This window comes from Anomaloglossus baeobatrachus, chromosome 1, assembly GCF_048569485.1.
Source record: "Anomaloglossus baeobatrachus isolate aAnoBae1 chromosome 1, aAnoBae1.hap1, whole genome shotgun sequence".
In the NCBI taxonomy this organism is placed as follows: domain Eukaryota; kingdom Metazoa; phylum Chordata; class Amphibia; order Anura; family Aromobatidae; genus Anomaloglossus; species Anomaloglossus baeobatrachus.
In genome coordinates, this window is record NC_134353.1 from 939,848,016 (window position 1) to 939,872,673 (window position 24,658).

At 49.7% G+C, this 24,658-nt stretch overlaps 1 protein-coding gene across 3 annotated transcripts in view; it reads left to right on the plus strand.

Annotated features, from left to right (window-relative positions):
- Positions 1-24,228, plus strand: part of SPEF2 (sperm flagellar 2) — a 187,632-nt gene extending 163,404 nt beyond the window's left edge. For all 3 annotated transcript variants that reach the window (XM_075328486.1, XM_075328489.1, XM_075328494.1), the window contains exons 32-37: positions 2,498-2,680; positions 4,631-4,723; positions 15,793-15,963; positions 17,967-18,164; positions 22,828-22,950; positions 24,030-24,228. In XM_075328486.1, coding sequence (XP_075184601.1) covers positions 2,498-2,680; positions 4,631-4,723; positions 15,793-15,963; positions 17,967-18,164; positions 22,828-22,950; positions 24,030-24,113 — 852 coding nt within the window. In that variant the 3' untranslated portion in view covers positions 24,114-24,228. The remainder of the gene's footprint in view (positions 1-2,497; positions 2,681-4,630; positions 4,724-15,792; positions 15,964-17,966; positions 18,165-22,827; positions 22,951-24,029) is intronic.
- Positions 24,229-24,658: the final 430 nt, after the last annotated feature.

The window sequence follows — 24,658 nt, forward strand, 5'->3', positions numbered from 1 at the left end:
TCACAGGGAAGATCCTTCCTACCACCGTCTTGGGCGGTAGTCACGACAGACGCGAGTCTGTCAGGGTGGGGAGCAGTTTTTCTCCACCACAGGGCTCAGGGTACGTGGACTCAGCAGGAGTCCACCCTTCAGATCCATGTTCTGAAAATCAGAGCAGTGTATCTTGCCCTACTAGCCTTCCAGCAGTGGCTGGAAGGAAAGCAGATCCGAATTCAGTCGGACAACTCCACAGCGGTGGCATACATCAATCACCAAGGAGGGACACGCAGTCGGCAAGCCTTCCAGGAAGTCCGGCGGATTCTGACGTGGGTGGAAGCCACGGCCTCCACCGTATCCGCAGTTCACATCCCCGGCGTAGAAAACTGGGAAGCAGACTTCCTCAGCCGCCAGGGCATGGACGCAGGGGAATGGCCCCTTCACCCGGACGTGTTTCAGGAAATCCGTAGCCGCTGGGGAAGGCCGGACGTCGACCTAATGGCGTCCAGGCACAACAACAAGGTCCCAACCTTCATAGCACGGTCTCGCGATCACAGAACTCTGGCGGCAGACGCCTTAGTGCAAGATTGGTCGCAGTTCCGGCTCCCTTATGTGTTTCCACCTCTGGCACTCTTGCCCAGAGTGCTACGCAAGATCAGATCCGACTGCAGCCGCGTCATACTCGTCGCCCCAGACTGGCCAAGGAGGGCGTGGTATCCGGATCTGTGGCATCTCACGGTCGGCCAACCGTCGGCACTACCAGACCGACCAGACTTACTGTCCCAAGGGCCGTTTTTTCCATCGGAATTCTGCGGCCCTGAACCTGACTGTGTGGCCATTGAGTCCTGGATCCTAGGGTCTTCAGGATTATCCCAAGGGGTCGTTGCCACCATGAGACAGGCTAGGAAGCCCACGTCCGCTAAGATCTACCACAGAACGTGGAAGATATTCTTATTCTGGTGCTCTACTCAGGGAGTGTCTCCCTGGCCTTTTGCATTGCCTACCTTTTTTTCTTTCCTGCAATCTGGGTTAGAAAAAGGTTTGTCGCTCGGCTCCCTTAAAGGGCAAGTCTCGGCGCTATCCGTCTTTTTTCAAAAGCGTCTAGCACTGCTTCCTAAGGTGCGCACGTTCCTGCAGGGGGTTTGTCATATTGTACCCCCGTACAAGCGGCCGTTAGATCCATGGGATCTGAACAGGGTACTAGTTGCCCTCCAGAAGCCGCCCTTCGAGCCTCTGAGGGAGGTTTCACTTTCTAGACTATCACAGAAAGTGGCTTTTCTGGTAGCGATCACATCTCTTCGGAGAGTGTCTGAGCTAGCAGCGCTGTCATCCAAGGCTCCTTTCCTGGTCTTCCACCAGGACAAGGTAGTGCTGCGCCCCTTCAGGAGTTTCTCCCGAAGGTGGTATCCTCTTTTCATCTTAATCAGGATATCTCTTTGCCTTCTTTTTGTCCTCATGCAGTTCATCGGTATGAGAAGAATTTACATTTGTTAGATCTGGTGAGAGCACTCAGAATCTACATTTCCCGCACGGCGCCCCTGCGCCGCTCCGATGCACTCTTTGTCCTTGTCGCTGGTAAGCGCAAAGGGTCGCAGGCTTCCGAAGCCACCTTGGCTCGATGGATCAAAGAACCAATTCTTGAAGCCTACCGTTCTGCTGGGCTTCCGGTTCCATCAGGGCTGAAGGCCCATTCTACCAGAGCCGTGGGTGCGTCCTGGGCATTACGACACCAGGCTACGGCTCAACAGGTGTGCCAGGCAGCTACCTGGTCGAGTCTGCACACTTTCACCAAACATTATCAGGTGCATACCTACGCTTCGGCGGACGCCAGCCTAGGTAGAAGAGTCCTGCAGGCGGCAGTTGCCTCCTCGTAGGGGAGAGCTGTTTTGCAGCTCTAACTTGAGGTATTAATTTACCCACCCAGGGACAGCTTTTGGACGTCCCAATCGTCTGGGTCTCCCAATGGAGCGCCGAAGAAGAAGGGAATTTTGTTACTTACCGTAAATTCCTTTTCTTCTAGCTCCTATTGGGAGACCCAGCACCCGCCCTGTTGTCCTTCGGGATTTTTGGGCTTTTTCGGGTACACATGTTGTTCATGTTGAACGGTTTTTCAGTTCTCCGATGTTACTCGGAGTGAATTTGTTGAACCAAGTTATTGGCTTTCCTCCTTCTTGCTTTTGCACTAAAACTGGTGAGCCAGTGATCCCACTGGGGGTGTATAGCCAGAAGGGGAGGGGCCTTACACTTTTTAGTGTAATGCTTTGTGTGGCCTCCGGAGGCAGTAGCTATACACCCAATCGTCTGGGTCTCCCAATAGGAGCTAGAAGAAAAGGAATTTACGGTAAGTAACAAAATTCCCTTCTTTGTCATGATTTTGGAGGGAATTTAGAGCTCAATATCAGAAAGACAGAGCTTAATTTATAAAATATTAATCAGGGCAGAATATTGGACAATATACATTAAAAACAATGTGATGTGAAATGCCCTCCACCCTATGAATGTTTTTCCAATTGTGTCCCAGGTCCAGGAGATGAGCTCCGCGATGTCAGACGGATCCGATTCGGTTAACTGGCGAAAGTTCTTGTTGTCCGTTTCATGTCCGTGGCCGTACCCATCTCTGCCCGAGCTCCTGACGACGCTGCAAAGGTTCAAGGCTGTAGATGACGGCGGATTTGGCACCGTCCATGAAGAGCTGTACAGTCAGGTGACTGAGAGAACGTAGAAAAGAATTGCTTAAGTTATACAGATGTAGCAGAGCTACGTTTACCCAATTCATCAGAATTAGTGATGAGCAAGCATGCTATCGAGCGTTGCTGGAATTCCCTGCCCCATAAGTTTCACAACTGTTAGACGGGGAAAGACTATACTAAATTTAATAATTAAAAAAAAACTACATGGGCTCCCCCTATTTTTCATAACCAGCCAAGATAAAGCAGACAGCTGGTGGCTGGTATTATCAGGCTGGGAAGACCCAAGACTTTTGGCCCTTCCCAGCCTTAAAGTAGCAGCCCGCAGCCGCCCCAGAAGAGGCACATCCATTAGATACTCCAATTGTTGCGCTTTGTCCAGCTCTTCCCGATTACCCTGGTGCGGTGGCAATCAGAGTGTATTTGTGAGGTTGATGTCAGCTGTGAATTGACAGCTGCCATCAAATCCTGGTGTGTTTAATGGAGAAGCGTCTATCAGACACCCCCATTACTAACTAAGTAAAAATAAAAAAGACACACACATGGGAAAAAAGGTGTTTTTTTTTTTTTAATAAAGACTCTCACATACTTTCCCTCGTTCACCAATTTATTATAAAAAAGTTGCCACGTAGTCCACGATCCATGAATGCAGCTCCAGCGACTGTGAATCTCAGTATAGTACAGCTATTCACAGGTGCCAAGTAGTGACGATAACTCTCATCAGAGCTGTCGGGTGTCACTGCGCGCAGCGTTGCGACGGTGGCTCTGATGAGCGTTGTAGTCTCTTTCTCAGCGCCTGTGAATAGCTTCACTATACTGATCTTCACAATCGGTGGAGCTGTGGATCGTGGATTACGTGGGAACTTGTTTAATAATAAATTGGTGAACGAGGGACAGTATGTGGGAGTCTTTATTCAAATAAATTTATTTTTCCTGTGCGTTTTTTTTTCTTTACACTTACTGGGTTAGCAATGGGGGTGCCTAATAGACGCCCCTTCATTACTAACTCCTGGGCTTGATGGTAGCTGACATCAACTCCAAAAAATATTACCCAGATAACCATCACACCATGGCAATCGGGAAGAGCTGGGTAAAGCTCCAGAATTGGAACATCTAATGGGTGCGCCACTTCTGAGGCGGCTGCAGGCTGGCATTTTTAGGCCGGGAAGGGGCCAATAACCATGGACCTCCCAGCCTGATAAAGCAGGCCTCAGCTTTCTGCTTTACCTTGGCTGGTTATCAAAAATAGACTGGACCCTAAGATGTTTTTTTAATTATGTATATGTTTAGTTGCCGGCAGCGACCTGGGAAACAGCGATGCGTCCAGGCATCGTTCCTATGTCATATGAGCGCTGTTTTCATCCATTTCAGCGATTTTCCTGTCTCCCCAACCCTCCTGGTAGGGTCTTCTGGAAAAATGTTCTATTATCCTCCAGAGCTGCACTCACTATTCTGCTGGTGCAGTCACTGTGTACATACATTACATTACTGATCCTGAGTTACCTCCTGTATTATACTCCAGAGCTGCACTCACTATTCTGCTGGTGCAGTCACTGTGTACATACATTACATTACTGATCCTGAGTTACCTCCTGTATTATACCCCAGAGCTGCACTCACTATTCTGCTGGTGTAGTCACTGTGTACATACATTACATTACTGATCCTGAGTTACATCCTGTATTACACTCCAGAGCTGCACTCACTATTCTGCTGGTGCAGTCACTGTGTACATACATTACATTACTGATCCTGAGTTACATCCTGTATTATACTCCAGAGCTGCACTCACTATTCTGCTGGTGTAGTCACTGTGCACATACATTACATTACTGATCCTGTACTGATCCTGAGTTACCTCCTGTATTAGCCTCCAGAGCTGCACTCACTATTCTGCAATATACATCTAGATTTCTATGGGTTTTCCTATATTTGGATGTTACATGTGTCGCTGTCTCCTCTGTTAGGTGGAGCTTTGGTTTACAGGAAAATCTGAAGAAACTGAACCTGAAGACCCAACAGAAAACCTTCCGTTTAACAGACTGGAGCATCTCATCAGGGTATCTATATATATAATTGCCTTATTCTGTCTGTCTGTCTGTCTGTCTGTCTGTCTGTCATGCTCCAAAATTGTGTCCTTACGGTGACACAAAGCTGATTGGCCGCTGGGCTCGCCATGGCCCCGCCCCCCCACACAGATTGGCCGCTCGCCCAGGCTGCGCCCCCACACGGATTGGCCAGCCGCTCGCCCAGGCTCCGCCCCCCCCACAGATTGGCCTCTCGCCCCGGCACCCTGCAGGCATTGGCAATTCGGCCACGCCCCGCCCCCCTCACGCAATGCACGCTAGCTCTGGCCCCGCCCCCCTCCCCCCGCGCATTCCCCGAACTGACACGGCTGTCACGGAGGTGAGTACTGTACTCCCCCCTCCCCGTCCCCCCCCGCGCATTCCCCGAACTGACACGGCTGTCACGGAGGTGAGTACTGTACAACCCCCCCCCCCCGTCCCTCGCTCGCACGGGAGTGGTGTGGATACGTTGGTAACCATGCTAGCATGGTTACAAGCGCATCAAGGTCCTGCAGCGGCGGAAGATCCACACGCACACACACACACATACACACACATCAGATCACACTCACTCTCACACACACCTCACACACCCCTCACACACACATCACATCGCATCCACACACTCACAGCATCCGGCGATATCGCTTGCTTCTCGGCCTCGATACTGTGCTGTTGTGACCTTCCAGGACCTGACGGAGGATCACATGGCCAGAAGCATGTGGTATCTCCGGATGTTGTGAATGTGAGCGCGTATGTGCGATATCGTCAGTGTCTGTGTGTGTGAGTGTATGCGATCGGGTGTGTGTGAGTGTATGCGATCGGGTGTGTGTGAGTGTATGCGATCGGGTGTGTGTGAGTGTATGCGATCGGGTGTGTGTGAGTGTATGCGATCGGGTGTGTGTGAGTGTATGCGATCGGGTGTGTGAGTGTCGGCAGAGGAGCACGGCGTGCTGGAGGAGGCTGGGAGCAGAGAGGCTGATCTTGGGGAAGGCTGGGAGGGGGAGGCTGATGCTGGGGGAGACTGGGAGGGGAAGGCTGATGCTGAAGGAGGCTGGGAGGGGGAGGCTGGGAGGAAGGAGGCTGGGAGGAGAGAGGCTGATCCTGGGGAAGGCTGGGAAGGGGAGGCTGATGCTGAGGGAGGCTGGAAGGAGAGAGGCTGATGCTGCGGGAGGCTGGAAGGAGAGAGGCTGAGGCTGGGAGGAGAGAGGCTGATGCTGGGGAAGGCTGATGCTGAGGGAGGCTTGGAGGGGAAAGCTGATGCTGGGGAAGGCTGGGAGGACGGAGGCTGGGAGGAGAGAGGCTGATCCTGGGGAAGGCTGGGAGAGGGAGGCTGATGCTGGGGGAGGCTGGAAGGAGAGAGGCTGATGCTGGGGGAGGCTGGAAGAAGAGAGGCTGATGCTGGGGGAGGCTGATGCTGGGGGAGGCTGGGAGGAGAGAGGCTGATGCTGGGGAAGGCTGGGAGGAGAGAGGCTGATGCTGGGGACAGAGAGGAGAGGCTGATGCTGGGATGAGAGAGGCTGATGCTGGGATGAGAGAGGCTGATGCTGGGAGGAGAGAGGCTGATGCTGGGGGAGGCTGGGAGGGGGAGGCTGATGCTGGGGGAGGCTGATGCTGGGGGAGGCTGGGACGAGGGAGGCTGGTGCTTGGGGAGGCTGATGCTGGGGGAGGCTGGAAGGAGAGAGGCTGATGCTGGTGGAGGCTGATGCTTGGGGAGGCTGATGCTGGGGGAGACTGGGAGGGGAAGGCTGATGCTGAGGGAGGCTGGGAGGGGGAGGCTGGGAGGAAGGAGGCTGGGAGGAGAGAGGCTGATCCTGGGTAAGGCTGGGAAGGGGAGGCTGATGCTGAGGGAGGCTGGAAGGAGAGAGGCTGATGCTGGGGGAGGCTGGAAGGAGAGAGGCTGAGGCTGGGAGGAGAGAGGCTGATGCTGGGGAAGGCTGATGCTGAGGGAGGCTGGGAGGGGAAAGCTGATGCTGGGGAAGGCTGGGAGGACGGAGGCTGGGAGGAGAGAGGCTGATCCTGGGGAAGGCTGGGAGAGGGAGGCTGATGCTGGGGGAGGCTGAGGCTGGGAGGAGAGAGGCTGATGCTGGGGACAGAGAGGCTGATGCTGGGAGGAGAGAGGCTGATGCTGGGAGGAGAGAGGCTGATGCTGGGAGGAGAGAGGCTGATGCTGGGAGGAGAGAGGCTGATGCTGGGGGCAGAGAGGCTGATGCTGGTGCAGCATGGGGGATGGTGCACGATGGGGGGTGCGCAGCATGGGGGATGGAGCACGATGAGGAGTGCACAGCATGGGGGATGGAGCACGTTTGGGAGTGCGCAGCATGGCGGATGGACCACGTTTGGGAGTGCGCAGCATGGCGGATGGACCACGTTTGGGAGTGCGCAGCATGGCGGATGGAGCATGTTTGGGAGTGCGCAGCATGGCGGATGGAGCACGTTTGGGAGTGCGCAGCATGGCGGATGGAGCACGTTTGGGAGTGCGCAGCATGGCGGATGGAGCACGTTTGGGAGTGCGCAGCATGGCGGATGGAGCACGATGGGGGGTGCGCAGCATGGCGGATGGAGCACGATGGGAGGTGCACACCTCCCCCAACACACACAACACACCACACACACACTGGGAACCACAAACACCGCCCTACACAATCACCCACACACACAGACAACGCTGCACACACACAACACCCAACACACAAACACCGCGGCATACATAAATACACGCACATATCATGCAACACACACATTGCACAAAACATACCTCCCCCAAAACACACCACCCACACACAAACCGCGCAACACATACACACACAACGCTACAGACACACAGCGCTCCACAAACAACGCAACACACGCAACACACACACAACACCGCTCTCACCCCCCGCCACACCCAGACAACACCCAGAACATGTACAGCTCCTACACAAACACTTGGTAACTACACACAACAACATCTATATATATATATATATATATATATATAACAAAAATCATACATGAACTACACAATACGTAAATTCTAGAATACCCGATGCGTAGAATCGAGCCACCTTCTAGTATTATAATAAAAACTAAGCTAACTGGTTAATTAACATAATACAGTGGAATTTCCACACACCGCTGAAGAGTCTTCACAATTGTATCCAGTGCAGACAACGCTCTGTGAGCGAAACACAGCAGCAGCCGCTCAGATCTCTGCTGGTTTTTCTCCTGGAAGTTTTCATCCTCTAGGACCTCCTCCTGATGAGGCCGGTCCTCAATCCATCAGGAAAGAGAAGGCCTTCCTTTAAGCCTACTCCTTCTTGGCATCCACAGGGTCGTCAAGCCAAATAGTCAAGATCCAGATTGTCTTCTGCATGACGGGTCGCTGACACCAGGGTATCCTCTCAGGGTGGGCGCCCAACGTCTGCTCTTCCGGGATGTGTGGCTCTCCATAGGTGACGACGCCTGGGTCAGGGAGCTCATAACTACCGGCTGCTTCTTTGAATCCCACCTCCCAAAGGTCCTGTCCAAGGTTCCCAGATTTTATCAGGTCATATCTTCTCTCCTCCCCAGCCTGGTCATACCAGCCCCCAGCTGTCTGCTTTAACTTTGCAGATTATCAAAAATAGGGTGCATTTTTATTATATGTCTGGGGGTCTCTATCAATCCAACTATCTCTATTGGCTGTCTCGAAAGCAATTAATGGTGTCCAAAAATTCTGCAAAACATGCGTTATTTCCCCTGTGGTTTTCCTGCCAAGACCTATGGAAATTTCTGCAAATCCTCAACATGTGCACATACCCTTATAGCGTATTGTAATTGTTTTCTATCCATTTATATTATATCAGAATAGCTTTAATATCTTTTTATACTGTAGTGTATATTACTTTTCTATCTTATATTGTATCTTTTTTTTCATCTTTTTAAATTGTAGTATAATACTTTATTTTTTTACAATAAATTAGTTTTATATGTTTTTATATTGCATTATTATAGTTTTTATATTGTTATATTTTATATTGGCTTTTTTTCTCTTTTTACTCTGTAGCATAATAGTTTTTTATCGTTTTATATAGTAGCATATTATTTATTTATCATTAATACTTTTTTATAATAGTTTTCTTTCTTTATACTTCATTATAATTGTTTTAATTTTGTTATATTTTATATTAGAATTTTTTTATTTTTACTTTGTAGTTTAATAGTTTTGAATTATTTTATACAGTATCATACTGTATTGTTTTTTTATACTTTTTTATATAATAGTTTACTTTCTTTTTATAGGGTATTATAATAGTTTTAATATATTTTTATACTGTAGTGTATATTACTTTTCTATCTTATTTTGTATCTTTTTATTTCATCCTTTTAAATTGTAGTATAATACTTTATTTTTTTACAATATATTAGTTTTATATCTTTTTATGCTGCATTGTACTAGGTTTTATTTTGTTATATTTTATATTATATTTTTCTCTTTTTCTCTGTAGTATAATAGTTTTTTTTTCTATTTTTACAGTATCATATTATTTATTTATCTTTTATACTTTTTTTTATAATAGTTTTCTCTCTTTATACTGCATTATAATAGTTTTTATTTCTTTGTCGCTCCTAATTGGGAGACCCAGACAATTGGGTGTATAGCTATGCCTCCGGAGGCCACACAAAGTATTACACTAAAAGTGTAAAGCCCCTCCCCTTCAGCCTATACACCCCCCGTACTGCTACGGGCTCATCAGTTTTTATGCTTTGTGCGAAGGAGGTCAGACATCCACGCATAGCTCCACAGCTTAGTCAGCAGCAGCTGCTGACTATGTCGGATGGAAGAAAAGAGGGCCCATAACCGGGCCCCCAGCATGCTCCCTTCTCACCCCACTTTTGTCGGCGGTGTTGTTAAGGTTGAGGTATCCATTGCGGGTACGGAGGCTGGAGCCCACATGCTGCTTTCCTTCCCCATCCCTCAATTAGGGCTCTGGGTGAAGTGGGATCCCATCGGTCTCCAGGCACAGGAGACCGTGCTCCATCCACAGCTCCTGAGGACCCTGCTGGATAGGAGCCGAGTATCGTTCAGGGACATGGCCCTGCTACTTGGAGGTACTCTGTGTCCCCGTGGGGACTGCGCACAGCAACACTCCAGCATTGCTGGGTGTGCTAGTGCACCGGGGACAGCAGCGCTGGCTGCATGTGTGCCACTATACACTCAGCGTCGCTGAGTGTATTTGTGTAGGTGGACTGCCGCACTGACCGCCGCTGCCATGGTTATGCCTGCGGCGCGGCTGGGACTGTTGGTGCGCCGGGGACTTCCGCGCCGACCGCGCTTATACGGCGGCCGCGCTTATAACTATAGTCCCCGGCTTCTGCGGCCTAGTCTCATTCTTTTCCCGCCCCCAGCCCTGCCAGTCAGGGGAAGGGCGGGACGCTGTACAGGTCGGCAGCACTGAGGGCTGGAGCATGCTTTGCATACTCCACCCCCCTCACTCTGCACAGTGGGGCACCAGTTCCCGCACTTTTCTGGGTCACGCCCACGGCTCCCTCCTCTCCCCAGGACGCTGGCAGCCATTCCTCTCAGCTCTGCTAACGCTGGAGAGGAGAGACAAGCTCAAAGAGACCCAGGCAGGAATTCTGGTGCCCACACAAACGCTTTGCGCAGGCGGTAAGCAGCACCTGTGGTGCTGGCCCCACTAGTGCAGAAGTGTACTTATAGATTATATGATTATACACTATACTTTACACTGTATGGTGCACTGTTGATTTGTGGCTATTTACCCTCCTGTATTGCTCAGAGGAGACAACAGCATGTCGTCCACAAATAGCAAGGGTGCCATGGCACAGACTTACTATGCTGCCTGTGCAGCATGTACGGCTATACTGCCGGCAGGTTCCACTGACCCTCATTGTGTGCAATGCTCGGCCCCTGTGGCACTTTCTCAGCCGGAGCCTCTGCTAGGGGTGGCCCAGGGAGAACCACCTGTTAACACTGTCCAGGTGACAGGGACGGAGTTTGCAGTTTTTACTGAAAGACTTTCTGAGACTATGGCTAAGATATTAGAAGCCTTGCAGTCCAGGCCGGCATCTCAAGCCAGGGGCACTGTGTTATCATTGTCCCCTGGTTCCCCTCAGTTGGAACAGCAATGTCTTCCCGGGGTGTCTCATGGATCCCAGGGTGAGGTCTCTGACACTGACCGCAGCCCCAGACCGACTAAGCGAGCTCGCTATGAAATTCCCTCGACATCATCACAATGTTCAGGGTCTCAGCGAGAGGACTCTCTATATGATGAAGCGGAGGTAGCTGATCAGGATTCTGATCCTGAAGCCGCTCTCAACCTTGATACTCCTGATGGGGACGCCATAGTGAATGATCTTATTGCGTCCATCAATGAAATGTTGGATATTTCTCCCTCAGCTCCTCCAGTGGAGGAGTCAGCTTCTCAGCAGGAGAAATTCCGTTTCAGGTTTCCCAAGCGTACAAAGAGTATGTTTCTGGACCACTCTGACTTCAGAGAGGCAGTCCAGAAACACCGAGCTTATCCAGATAAGCGTTTTTCCAAGCGCCTTAAGGATACACGTTACCCTTTTCCCCCTGACGTGGTCAAGGGCTGGACTCAGTGTCCCAAGGTGGATCCTCCAATCTCCAGACTGGCGGCTAGATCCATAGTTGCAGTGGAAGATGGAGCTTCACTCAAGGATGCCACTGACAGACAGATGGAGCTCTGGTTGAAATCCATCTATGAAGCTATCGGCGCGTCTTTTGCTCCAGCATTCGCAGCCGTATGGGCACTCCAAGCTATCTCAGCTGGTCAGGCGCAAATTGACGCACTCACGTACGTCTGCGCCGCAGGTGGCGTCCATAACCTCTCAAACGTCGGCATTTGCGTCCTACGCTATTAATGCTGTCCTGGACTCTGCGACCCGTACGGCGGTTGCAGCCGCCAATTCGGTGGTAATACGCAGGGCCTTGTGGCTGCGGGAATGGAAGGCAGATTCGGCTTCCAAAAAGTGCTTAACTGGATTGCCATTTTCTGGCGACCGTTTGTTTGGTGAGAGATTGGATGAAATCATCAAACAATCCAAGGGAAAGGAAACATCCTTACCCCAAGCCAAACCAAAAACACCCCAACAGAGGAGGGGACAGTCGAGGTTTCGGTCCTTTCGGGGTGCGGGCAGGTCACAATTCTCCTCGTCCAAAAGGCCTCAGAAGGATCAGAGGAACGCCGACGCATGGCGGTCTAAATCACGCCCTAAAAAGACCGCCGGAGGTGCCGCTACCAAGGCGGCTTCCTCATGACTTACGGCCTCCTCACACCGCATCCTCGGTCGGTGGCAGGCTCTCCCGCTTTTGCGACACCTGGCTGCCACAAGTAAAAGACCGTTGGGTGAGAGACATTTTGTCTCACGGTTACAGGATAGAGTTCAGCTCTCGTCCTCCGACTCGATTCTTCAGAACATCTCCGCCTCCCGAGCGAGCCGAGGCTCTTCTGCAGGCGGTGGGCATTCTGAAGGCAGAAGGAGTGGTGGTCCCGGTTCCTCTTCAGCAACAGGGTCACGGTTTCTACTCCAACCTGTTTGTGGTTCCAAAGAAGGACGGGTCCTTCCGTCCTGTTTTGGACCTAAAACTGCTCAACAAACACGTAAGGACCAGGCGGTTCCGGATGGAATCCCTCCGCTCCGTCATCGCCTCAATGTCCCAAGGAGATTTCCTAGCATCGATCGATATCAAGGATGCTTATCTCCACGTACCAATTGCTCCAGAGCATCAGCGCTTCTTGCGCTTCGCCATAGGAGACGAACACCTTCAGTTCGCGGCACTGCCGTTCGGCCTGGCGACAGCCCCAAGGGTTGTCACCAAGGTCATGGCTACAGTAGTTGCGGTCCTCCACTCTCAGGGTCACTCAGTGATACCTTACTTAGACGATCTGCTGGTCAAGGCACCCTCTCAAGAGGCATGCCAACACAGCCTCAACGTTACTCTGGAGATTCTCCAGAGTTTCGGGTGGATCATCAATTTTCCAAAGTCAAATCTGACACCGGTCCAATCACTGACATATCTTGGCATGGAGTTTCATACTCTTCCAGCGATAGTGAAGCTTCCGCTGGACAAACAGCGTTCACTACACACAGGGGTACAATCTCTCCTTCAAGGTCGGTCACACCCCTTGACGCACCTCATGCACTTCCTGGGGAAGATGGTGGCAGCAATGGAAGCAGTCCCTTTCGCGCAGTTTCACCTGCGTCCTCTTCAATGGGACATCCTACGCAAGTGGGACAGGAGGCCGACGTCCCTAGACAGGAACGTCTCCCTCTCTCAAGCAACCAAAGCTTCCCTTCGGTGGTGGCTTCTTCCCACCTCATTATCGAAAGGGAAATCCTTCCTACCCCCATCCTGGGCGGTGGTCACGACGGACGCGAGCCTGTCAGGGTGGGGAGCAGTTTTTTCTCCACCACAGGGCTCAGGGTACGTGGACTCAGCAAGAGTCCTCACTTCAGATCAATGTTCTGGAGATCAGGGCAGTGTATCTTGCCCTAAAAGCGTTCCAGCAGTGGCTGGAAGGCAAGCAGATCCGAATTCAGTCGGACAACTCCACAGCGGTGGCTTACATCAACCACCAAGGTGGGACACGCAGTCGGCAAGCCTTCCAGGAAGTCCGGAGGATTCTGCTGTGGGTGGAAGCCACAGCATCCACCATATCAGCAGTTCACATCCCGGGCGTAGAAAACTGGGAAGCAGACTTTCTCAGTCGCCAGGGCATGGACGCAGGGGAATGGTCCCTTCACCCGGACGTGTTTCAGGAGATCTGTTGCCGCTGGGGGATGCCGGACGTCGACCTAATGGCGTCACGGCACAACAACAAGGTCCCAACATTCATGGCTCGATCTCAAGATCACAGAGCTCTGGCGGCAGACGCCTTAGTTCAGGATTGGTCGCAGTTTCAGCTTCCTTATGTGTTTCTTCCTCTGGCTCTGTTGCCCAGAGTGTTACGCAAGATAAGGGCCGACTGCCGCCGCGCCATCCTCGTCGCTCCAGACTGGCCGAGGAGGTCGTGGTACCCGGATCTGTGGCATCTCACGGTCGGCCAACCGTGGGCACTGCCAGACCGACCAGATTTGCTGTCTCAAGGGCCGTTTTTCCATCTGAATTCTGCGGCCCTCAACCTGACTGTGTGGCCATTGAGTCCTGGATCCTAGCGTCTTCAGGATTATCTCAAGAGGTCATTGCCACTATGAGACAGGCTAGGAAACCAACGTCCGCCAAGATCTACCACAGGACGTGGAAAATATTCCTGTCGTGGTGCTCTGCTCAGGCGTTTTCTCCCTGGCCATTTGCCTTGCCCACTTTTCATCTCAATCAGGACATCTCCTTACCCTCGTTTTGTCCTCATCCAGTTCACCAATGTGAAAAGGATTTGCACTTGTTAGATCTGGTGAGAGCACTCAGACTCTACATTTCTCGTACGGCGCCCCTGCGCCGCTCCGATGCTCTCTTTGTCCTTGTCGCTGGCCAGCGTAAAGGGACACAAGCTTCCAAATCAACCCTGGCTCGGTGGATCAAGGAACCAATTCTCGAAGCTTACCGTTCCTCGGGGCTTCCGGTTCCCTCAGGACTGAAGGCCCATTCTACCAGGGCCGTGGGAGCGTCCTGGGCCTTGCGACACCAGGCTACGGCTCAGCAGATGTGTCAGGCAACTACCTGGTCGAGCCTGCACACTTTCACGAAACACTATCAGATGCATACCTATGCTTCGGCAGATGCCAGCCTAGGTAGGCGAGTCCTTCAGGCGGCAGTTGCCCACCTGTAGGACGGAGCCGTTACGGCTCTATTATGAGGTATTATTTACCCACCCAGGGACTGCTTTTGGACGTCCCAATTGTCTGGGTCTCCCAATTAGGAGCGACAAAGAAGAAGGGAATTTTGTTTACTTACCGTAAATTCCTTTTCTTCTAGCTCCAATTGGGAGACCCAGCACCCGCCCCTGTTTTTTGTATACACATGTTGTTCATGTTAAATGGTTTCAGTTCTCCGATATTCCTTCGGATTGAATTTACTTTAAACCAGTTTATAATTTTTTCCTCCTTCTGGCTTTTGCACCAAAACTGATGAGCCCGTAGCAGTACGGGGGGTGTATAGGCTGAAGGGGAGGGGCTTTACACTTTTAGTGTAATACTTTGTGTGGCCTCCGGAGGCATAGCTATACACCCAATTGTCTGGGTCTCCCAATTGGAGCTAGAAGAAAAGGAATTTACGGTAAGTAAACAAAATTCCCTTCTTTGTTATATTTTATATTAGAATTTTTTTCTTTTTACTTTGTAGTTTAATAGTTTTTGGTAATTATCTTATACAGTATCATACTGTTTTTTATTTTTTATACTTTTTTTATATAACAGTTTACTTTTTTTATAGTGTATTATAATAGTTTTAATATATTTTTATACTGCAATGTATATAACGTTTTCTATCTTATATTGTATCATATTTTTTTCATCTTTTTAATACTTTATTTTTTATGATAATAAAATAATATAATAGTAATAAATAATCTAATAGTTTTTGTTAATTATTTTATACAGTATCATACTGTTTTTTATTTTTTATACTTTTTTTATATAACAGTTTACTTTTTTTATAGTGTATTATAATAGTTTTAATATATTTTTATACTGCAATGTATATAACGTTTTCTATCTTATATTGTATCATATTTTTTTCATCTTTTTAATACTTTATTTTTTATGATATATTAGTTTTATATCTTTTTGTACTAGGTTTTATTTTGTTATATTTTATATTATATTTTTTTCTCTTTTTACTCTGTATTTTTTTTCTATTTTTACAGTATCATATTTATCTTTTATACTTTTTTTAGAATAGTTTTCTTTCTTTTTATAGTGTATTATAATAGTTTTCTATCCATTTATACTGTATGAATAGTTTGTATATCTTTCTATACTGTATTGCATTACTTTTTTATTTTATACTGTATTACGGGGGTTTTTTTGCATTTAATATTGTATTATTATAGTTTAATTTGTACAGTTTGAGACTTAGATTGTATTACATTAAAAAAATATTCTTTTTTAATCTTTAGTTTTTCTTTCACCTGTTTGCGGAGAGTACGCAGCCCCCTCGTCTTGACTACACGGATATGTTGCTCTATTTTGCGTCTCATCCGAACCCGCTGGAAGGTTTCTATCGAGCATTAAGTGTTGTGGTCGGCAGACCGGTCCTGAATCCTCCAGACGACAACCTGCTCATAAAGGTACCGGCTCCAACAAACGTCACACCACCTCCGAGATTTCCCAATTGGAAAAATTTCTAAATCTTGCGCCACTCCAGTGCTGGTCTCTGTATACAGTAGTGACATGTGACCATTGACATAACTAGAGTCTGATGGGCCCGGATGCAAAGTTTGAGTCTGGGACCCCCCGCATGTTGGTCAGATGTGTGGACCATTGTAGAACTCTAAGTCCTAGAAAGACATATGAGTTGCCCTCCCCTCCCCCTTCATTATGTAGTAATGTCCCCCATGCTGTACTAATGTCCCCCATCCTGTGCCACTTCCTACCAAATCTGTCCCCCACCCTGGTATATGCCCTCATCATGTACACATCCTTGTATATATGGCCCCCATCATGGGCCCATCCTGGTGTATGACCCCATCATGGCTGTATTCTGGTATATATGGCCCCATCCTGGTATATATGCCCCATCATTGACCCTTCCTGGTATATATGCCCCATCATTGACCCTTCCTGATATATACCCTCATCATGTACACGTCTTGGTATATATGACCCCCATCATGGGCCCATCCTGGTGTATGACCCCATCATGGCTGTATTCTGTTATATATGGCCTCATCCTGGTATATATGCCACATCATGGCCCCATCCTGGTATATATGCCACATCATGGCCCCATCCTGGTATATATGCCCCATCATGTACACATCCTGGTATATATGGCCCCCATCATGGGCCCATCCTGGTGTATGACCCCATCATGGCTGTATTCTGGTATATATGGCCCCATCCTGGTATATATGCCCCATCATTGACCCTTCCTGGTATATATGCCCCATCATTGACCCTTCCTGATATATACCCTCATCATGTACACATCCTGGTATATATGACCCCCATCATGGGCCCATCCTGGTATATGACCCCATCATGGCTGTATTCTGTTATATATGGCCTCATCCTGGTATATATGCCACATCATGGCCCCTTCCTGATATATACCCTCATCATGTACACATCCTGGTATATATGGCCCCCATCATGGGCCCATACTGGTGTATGACCCCATCATGGCTGTATTCTGTTTATATATGGCCTCATCCTGGTATATATGCCACATCATGGACCCTTCCTGGTATATATGCCCCATCATGGCCCCATCCTGATATATATCCCCATCATAGCCCCATTCTAGCATATAGGACCCCATCCTAGTATTTATGTCCCCATCCTGGTATATGTTCCCGTCATTTCTCCATCCTGACCGCATCCTGGTATATATGATCCTCTATTATGCCGCACACAGTATAAAACAAATAAATGATTATACTCACCTGCCTCTGCTTCCCCGTTGTCCTGCTCTGATGCTGTCACGCCAGCAACTGACCTCAGCGTGCAAGTGGTACAAGCACATGTCGTCACTGTCACTTACATCACCGCTGGCATCTCCGCTGCTCCACACGCCCGGGATTATGGGCATGGAGAGCAGTGAATATTCATATTTTTTAATAACAGCCCATGTGATCGTCCAGCCGCTGCAGGAAGCCGGCTGCTGGGCAGTCACGTGTGCTGCTATTAAAGGGCATGAATATTTACTGCTTCTCATGCCTATAATCCTGCCCACCTCTCAGCACCGGATTCAGTGCAAAGAGGTGTGCGGGATTATGGGCATGGAGATCAGTGAATATTCGTATCCTTAATCGGAGGCCGGCCCTTTGCGGTGCAGGGACCCGACAGGTCTATGTGATGCAATGTATTTCAGCTGGATGTGCGTCCGAGGGTGCGCAGGAGCTGGTGTCGACGGGCCACCTGTACCCCCAGGCCCAGTCTCGATCCCTACAACTGCGATCATTACACCCCTGCATGTGACCTCAGCAGCCAATCACTAACCACAGACATTGGCCCAGTGATTGGCTGCAGCGGTCATGTTATGGTATTGATAAGTGGCTCTGAAGGTGGAATTCCCTTTTAATATCCGTGTTCCAATATTGGGTCCTCTGCTCATAGAGATGATTTCCAGTCTCTTCCAGCCATGGATGCCATAGAGGAGAATACGGAGAGAAGTGCAGCCAGCGATGGGGGCGATATCGCCCCAGACACAGGACCCTCGACCATCACACTACAGGAGGTTCTGCGAGTCTTTCAGCACGGCGCTGGAGAGGACGGGGACACACACAGGTTTAACCAGCTGGAAAGAGACGCAAATCCTCACCACAAGGTTAGATGTCATCACCGGGAGGCTCCGGAGGGGAGTACAGGCTGTTTACATGTTACACGGCACCGTCTTTGAAGGGGAGTACAGGCTGTTTACATGTTACACGGCACCGTCTTTGGAGGGGAGTACAGGCTGTTTACATGTTACACGGCACCGTCTTTGGAGGGGAGTACAGGCTGTTTACATGTTACACGGCACCGTCTTTGGAGGGGAGTACAGGCTGTTTACATCTTACACGGCACCGTCTTTGGAGTGGAGTACAGGCTGTTTACATGTTACACAGCACCGGCTCCAGAGGGGAGTACAAGCTGTTTACATCTTACACAGCACTGGCTCCAGAGGGGAGTACAGGCTGTTTACATTCTGCAGAGCACTTACATATTACACGGCACCGGCTCCAGAGGGGAGTACCAGCTGTTTACATATTACACGGCACCGACTCCGGAGGGGAGTACAGGCTGTTTACATATTACACCGCACCGGCTCCGGAGGGGAGTACAGGCTGTTTACATATTACACGGCACCGACTCCGGAGGGGAGTACAGGCTGTTTACATATTACACGGCACCGACTCCGGAGGGGAGTACAGGCTGTTTACATATTACACGGCACCGACTCCGGAGGGGAGTACAGGCTGTTTACATGTTACACAGCACCGGCTCCGGAGGGGAGCACAGGCTGTTTACATATTATACGGCACCGGCTCCGGAGGGGAGTTCAGGCTGTTTACATATTATACGGCACCGGCTCTGGAGGGGAGTACAGGCTGTTTACATGTTACACGGCACCAGCTCTGGAGGGGAGTACAGGCTGTTTACATGTTACACTGCACCGCCTCCGGAGGGGAGTACAGGCTGTTTACATATTACACGGCACCGACTCCGGAGGGGAGTACAGGCTGTTTACATGTTACACAGCACTGGCTCCGGAGGGGAGTACAGGCTGTTTACATATTACACGGCACCGACTCCGGAGGGGAGTACAGGCTGTTTACATGTTACACAGCACTGGCTCCGGAGGAGAGTACAGGCTGTTTACATGTTACACAGCACCGCCTCCGGAGGGGAGTACAGGCTGTTTACATATTACACGGCACCGGCTCCAGAGGGGAGTACAGGCTGTTTACATATTACACTGCACCGCCTCCGGAGGGGAGTACAGGCTGTTTACATATTACACAGCACCGACTCCGGAGGGGAGTACAGGCTGTTTACATATTACACGGCACCGACTCCGGAGGGGAGTACAGGCTGTTTACATCTTACACCGCACCGGCTCCGGAGGGGAGTACAGGCTGTTTACATATTACACAGCACTGGCTCCAGAGGGGAGTACAGGCTGTTTACATATTACACTGCACCCGGCTCCAGAGGGGAGTACAGGCTGTTTACATATTATACGGCACTGGCTCCAGAGGGGAGTACAGGCTGTTTACATATTACACTGCACCGCCTCCGGAGGGGAGTACAGGCTGTTTACATATTATACGGCACCGGCTCCGGAGGGGAGTACAGGCTGTTTACATATTACACGGCACCAGCTCTGGAGGGGAGTACAGGCTGTTTACATGTTACACAGCACCGGCTCCGGAGGGGAGTACAGGCTATTTACATGTTACACTGCACCGCCTCCGGAGGGGAGTACAGGCTGTTTACATATTACACAGCACTGGCTCCGGAGGGGAGTACAGGCTGTTTACATGTTCCACAGCACCGGCTCCGGAGGGGAGTACAGGCTGTTTACATATTACACAGCAATGGCTCCGGAGGGGAGTACAGGCTGTTTACATATTACACTGCACCGGCTCCGGAGGGGAGTACAGGCTGTTTACATATTACACAGCACTGGCTCCGGAGGGGAGTACAGGCTGTTTACATATTACACAGCACTGGCTCCGGAGGGGAGTACAGGCTGTTTACATGTTACACTGCACCGGCTCCGGAGGGGAGTACAGGCTGTTTACATATTACACAGCACTGGCTCCAGAGGGGAGTACAGGCTGTTTACATATTACACAGCACTGGCTCCAGAGGGGAGTACAGGCTGTTTACATATTACACAGCACTGGCTCCAGAGGGGAGTACAGGCTGTTTACATATTATACGGCACTGGCTCCAGAGGGGAGTACAGGCTGTTTACATATTATACGGCACTGGCTCCAGAGGGGAGTACAGGCTGTTTACATATTACACTGCACCGCCTCCGGAGGGGAGTACAGGCTGTTTACATATTACACTGCACCGCCTCCGGAGGGGAGTACTGGCTGTTTACATATTATACGCCACTGGCTCCAGAGGGGAGTACAGGCTGTTTACATATTACACGGCACCGGCTCCACAGGGGAGTACAGGCTGTTTACATATTACACGGCATCGGCTCCGGAGGGGAGTACAGGCTGTTTACATATTACACAGCACTGGCTCCAGAGGGGAGTACAGGCTGTTTACATATTATACGGCACTGGCTCCAGAGGGGAGTACAGGCTGTTTACATATTACACTGCACCGCCTCCGGAGGGGAGTACAGGCTGTTTACATATTACACAGCACTGGCTTCGGAGGGGAGTACAGGCTGTTTACATATTACACAGCACCGGCTCCGGAGGGGAGTACAGGCTGTTTACATATTACACAGCACTGGCTCCGGAGGGGAGTACAGGCTGTTTACATATTACACTGCACCGCCTCCGGAGGGGAGTACAGGCTGTTTACATATTACACAGCACCGGCTCCGGAGGGGAGTACATGCTGTTTACATATTACACTGCACCGCCTCCGGAGGGGAGTACAGGCTGTTTACATATTACTCAGCACTGGCTCCGGAGGGGAGTACAGGCTGTTTACATATTACACAGCACCGGCTCCAGAGGGGAGTACAGGCTGTTTACATATTACACAGCACTGGCTCCGGAGGGGAGTACAGGCTGTTTACATGTTACACAGCACTGGCTCCAGAGGGGAGTACAGGCTGTTTACATATTACACAGCACCGGCTCCGGAGGGGAGTACAGGCTGTTTACATATTACACAGCACCGCCTCCGGAGGGGAGTACAGGCTGTTTACATATTACACAGCACTGGCTCCAGAGGGGAGTACAGGCTGTTTACATGTTACACTGCACCGCCTCCGGAGGGGAGTACAGGCTGTTTACATATTATACGGCACCGGCTCCGGAGGGGAGTACAGGCTGTTTACATATTACACAGCACCGGCTCCGGAGGGGAGTACAGGCTGTTTACATATTACACTGCACCGCCTCCGGAGGGGAGTACAGGCTGTTTACATATTACACAGCACTGGCTCCGGAGGGGAGTACAGGCTGTTTACATATTATACGGCACCGGCTCCGGAGGGGAGTACAGGCTGTTTACATATTACACTGCACTGGCTCCAGAGGGGAGTACAGGCTGTTTACATATTACACTGCACTGGCTCCAGAGGGGAGTACAGGCTGTTTACATATTACACAGCACCGGCTCCGGAGGGGAGTACAGGCTGTGTACATATTACACTGCACTGGCTCTGGAGGGGAGTACAGGCTGTTTACATATTACACGGCACTGGCTCCGGAGGGGAGTACAGGCTGTTTACATATTACACTGCACTGGCTCTGGAGGGGAGTACAGGCTGTTTACATATTACACTGCACCGGCTCCGGAGGGGAGTACAGGCTGTTTACATATTACACTGCACCGGCTCCGGAGGGGAGTACAGGCTGTTTACATGTTCCACAGCACCGGCTCCGGAGGGGAGTACAGGCTGTTTACATATTACACGGCACTGGCTCCGGAGGGGAGTACAGGCTGGTTACATATTACACGGCACCGGCTCCGGAGGGGAGTACAGGCTGTTTACATATTACACTGCACTGGCTCTGGAGGGGAGTACAGGCTGTTTACATATTACACAGCACTGGCTCCAGAGGGGAGTACAGGCTGTTTACATATTACACGGCACTGGCTCCAGAGGGGAGTACAGGCTGTTTACATATTACACAGCACTGGCTCCGGAGGGGAGTACAGGCTGTTTACATATTACACGGCACTGGCTCCGGAGGGGAGTACAGGCTGTTTACATGTTACACAGCACCGGCTCCGGAGGGGAGTACAGGCTGTTTACATCTTACACCGCACCGGCTCCGGAGGGGAGTACAGGCTGTTTACATATTACACGGCACCGGCTCCGGAGGGGAGTACAGGCTGTTTACATATTACACCGCACCGGCTCTGAAGGGGAGTACAGGCTGTTTACATCTTACACCGCACCGGCTCTGAAGGGGAGTACAGGCTGTTTACATCTTACACCGCACCGGCTCCGGAGGGGAGTACAGGCTGTTTACATATTACACTGCACCGGCTCCAGAGGGGAGTACAGGCTGTTTACATGTTACACTGCACCGGCTCTAGAGGGGAGTACAGGCTGTTTACATCTTACACCGCACCGGCTCCGGAGGGGAGTACAGGCTGTTTACATATTACACTGCACCGGCTCCAGAGGGGAGTACAGGCTGTTTACATTTAGTTAAAAAATGTATTGTTTGTGTCACTATTTTCTTGTTTCTTTTTTTATGGCGTTTTGATCGCTTCTTATCCCATGCTTTGCAGGAGGTGCGGCCGCTGATTAACTCTTATTCTTGTGCATAATTAATGTTTTCTTTCTTTTCTAGATAATCCAGAACATATTTGCGGAGCTGAGCCCCGATGCTCTGGGCCGGGTGTCGCTCCCCGCTCTCCTCACACACCCCATCTTTCATGAACTCGTTGAAGATTGCCAACTTTATAAACGCTCGGTGAGTAAATTATTACTTCTGCTTAATGGCTTTTAAAGGGATTCTCCTCTACCTGTTAGAAGCTTTTCCCCTTTAAGGATATTACCCCTATGATTTGCTTTATAATTAATTTTTTTGTAAAATTCCTAACTAAATATCCTGAATTAGGAAAACATGGCTGTTTTACTCCAGGAACAGCGCCACACATGTCTACAGGTCGTGTCTGGTATTGCAGTTCAGCTCCATTGATGTGAATAATATGGATCCACAATGCTGCACACAACCTGTAAAGCACTTGAAAACCAATTCACAAAGGTAGTTTATCAATCGCTTAACCCAGGGTGCTACCTCAATTAGTATACATAAAAACACTTTTATTAAATGGTAAATTATATGGTCCATGATATACATCTATGTGGAAAGGCGCGTGCTGCTGAACGAGTAGCCCCCTGATAGCCTTGGCGATTGTGCCACCTACCAATTTTGTCTCCTGATGAACCCCAACTAACTAAATGGGGAGAAACGCGTCGAGGCTTTGTTAATTAATTTTATTGGGTTGAGGACCATGGAAGGCCCGGATTTCTCCACATTAACACTGCTAAGGGACCTATGACCTGAATATATCCCAGATAAGTGTTGTTTTCTATTTCCCTCTATTTTTCGAATGATATAACCCCTTAGTCTCTACCCGTTAAAGAAGGGAGACCAGGGATATCATAGAAGGGAAAGCCGCCGAGGAATGGGGGCACCTTTTTACCTTAAGGGTGCGTGTGACGTAAGTCATATCTCCATTGACAGGTAGAGGAAAGTGGAAGTAAGGGTCATTTAGGGATTATCCCCCTGGCAGTGTTATTTATGTGATATTTGGAGTAATCAATATATTTGTTCCCTTAAGAGGAACTATTGTAGCTGTCCCATGGTCCTGGGAATTTTTTGTGTGTGTCACTTTTCACAGGTGGAATTTTCAGTAATTTTAATATATTTAATAAAAGTGTTTTTATGTATACTAATTGAGGTAGCACCCTGGGTTAAACACAACCTGTAAACCCGACAAAATGTTCCCAACGTTTTTTTTATACGAGATTTTTTTTTTTTTACAGGATATCCAGGACATACTTGAAAAGACCAAAGCTACACAGATGAATGAAGGAGACAGCGTGACGACCAGCTCCACCGCATCATAACAATGTTATCCCTGCAACCTGAGTATTTTATACTTCTCTGATTTTTTTTTCTTTAATGCTTGGGGAAAAAGAAACCTCCTCCCAGTATAAACTTGGCTCTCAGATAATAAAGCAGCATGGTGTCTCTGTATATGAGCCTCAGTATTATTGGTGTTCACTCTGCCTATACAGCAAGTGTGAACAGGTGCAAGCTGCCTATACAGCAAGTGTGAACAGGTGCAAGCTGCCTATACAGCAAGTGTGAACAGGTGCAAGCTGCCTATACAGCAAGTGTGAACAGGTGCAAGCTGCCTATACAGCAAGTGTGAACAGGTGCAAGCTGCCTATACAGCAAGTGTGAACAGGTGCAAGCTGCCTATACAGCAAGTGTGAACAGGTGCAAGCTGCTATGACAGCAAGTGTGAACAGGTGCAAGCTGCTATACAGCAAGTGTGAACAGATGCAAGCTGCTATACAGCAAGTGTGATCAGGTGCAAGCTGCTATACAGTAAGTGGGAACAGGTGCGAGCTGCTATACAATAAGTATGAACAGGCGCAAGCTGCTA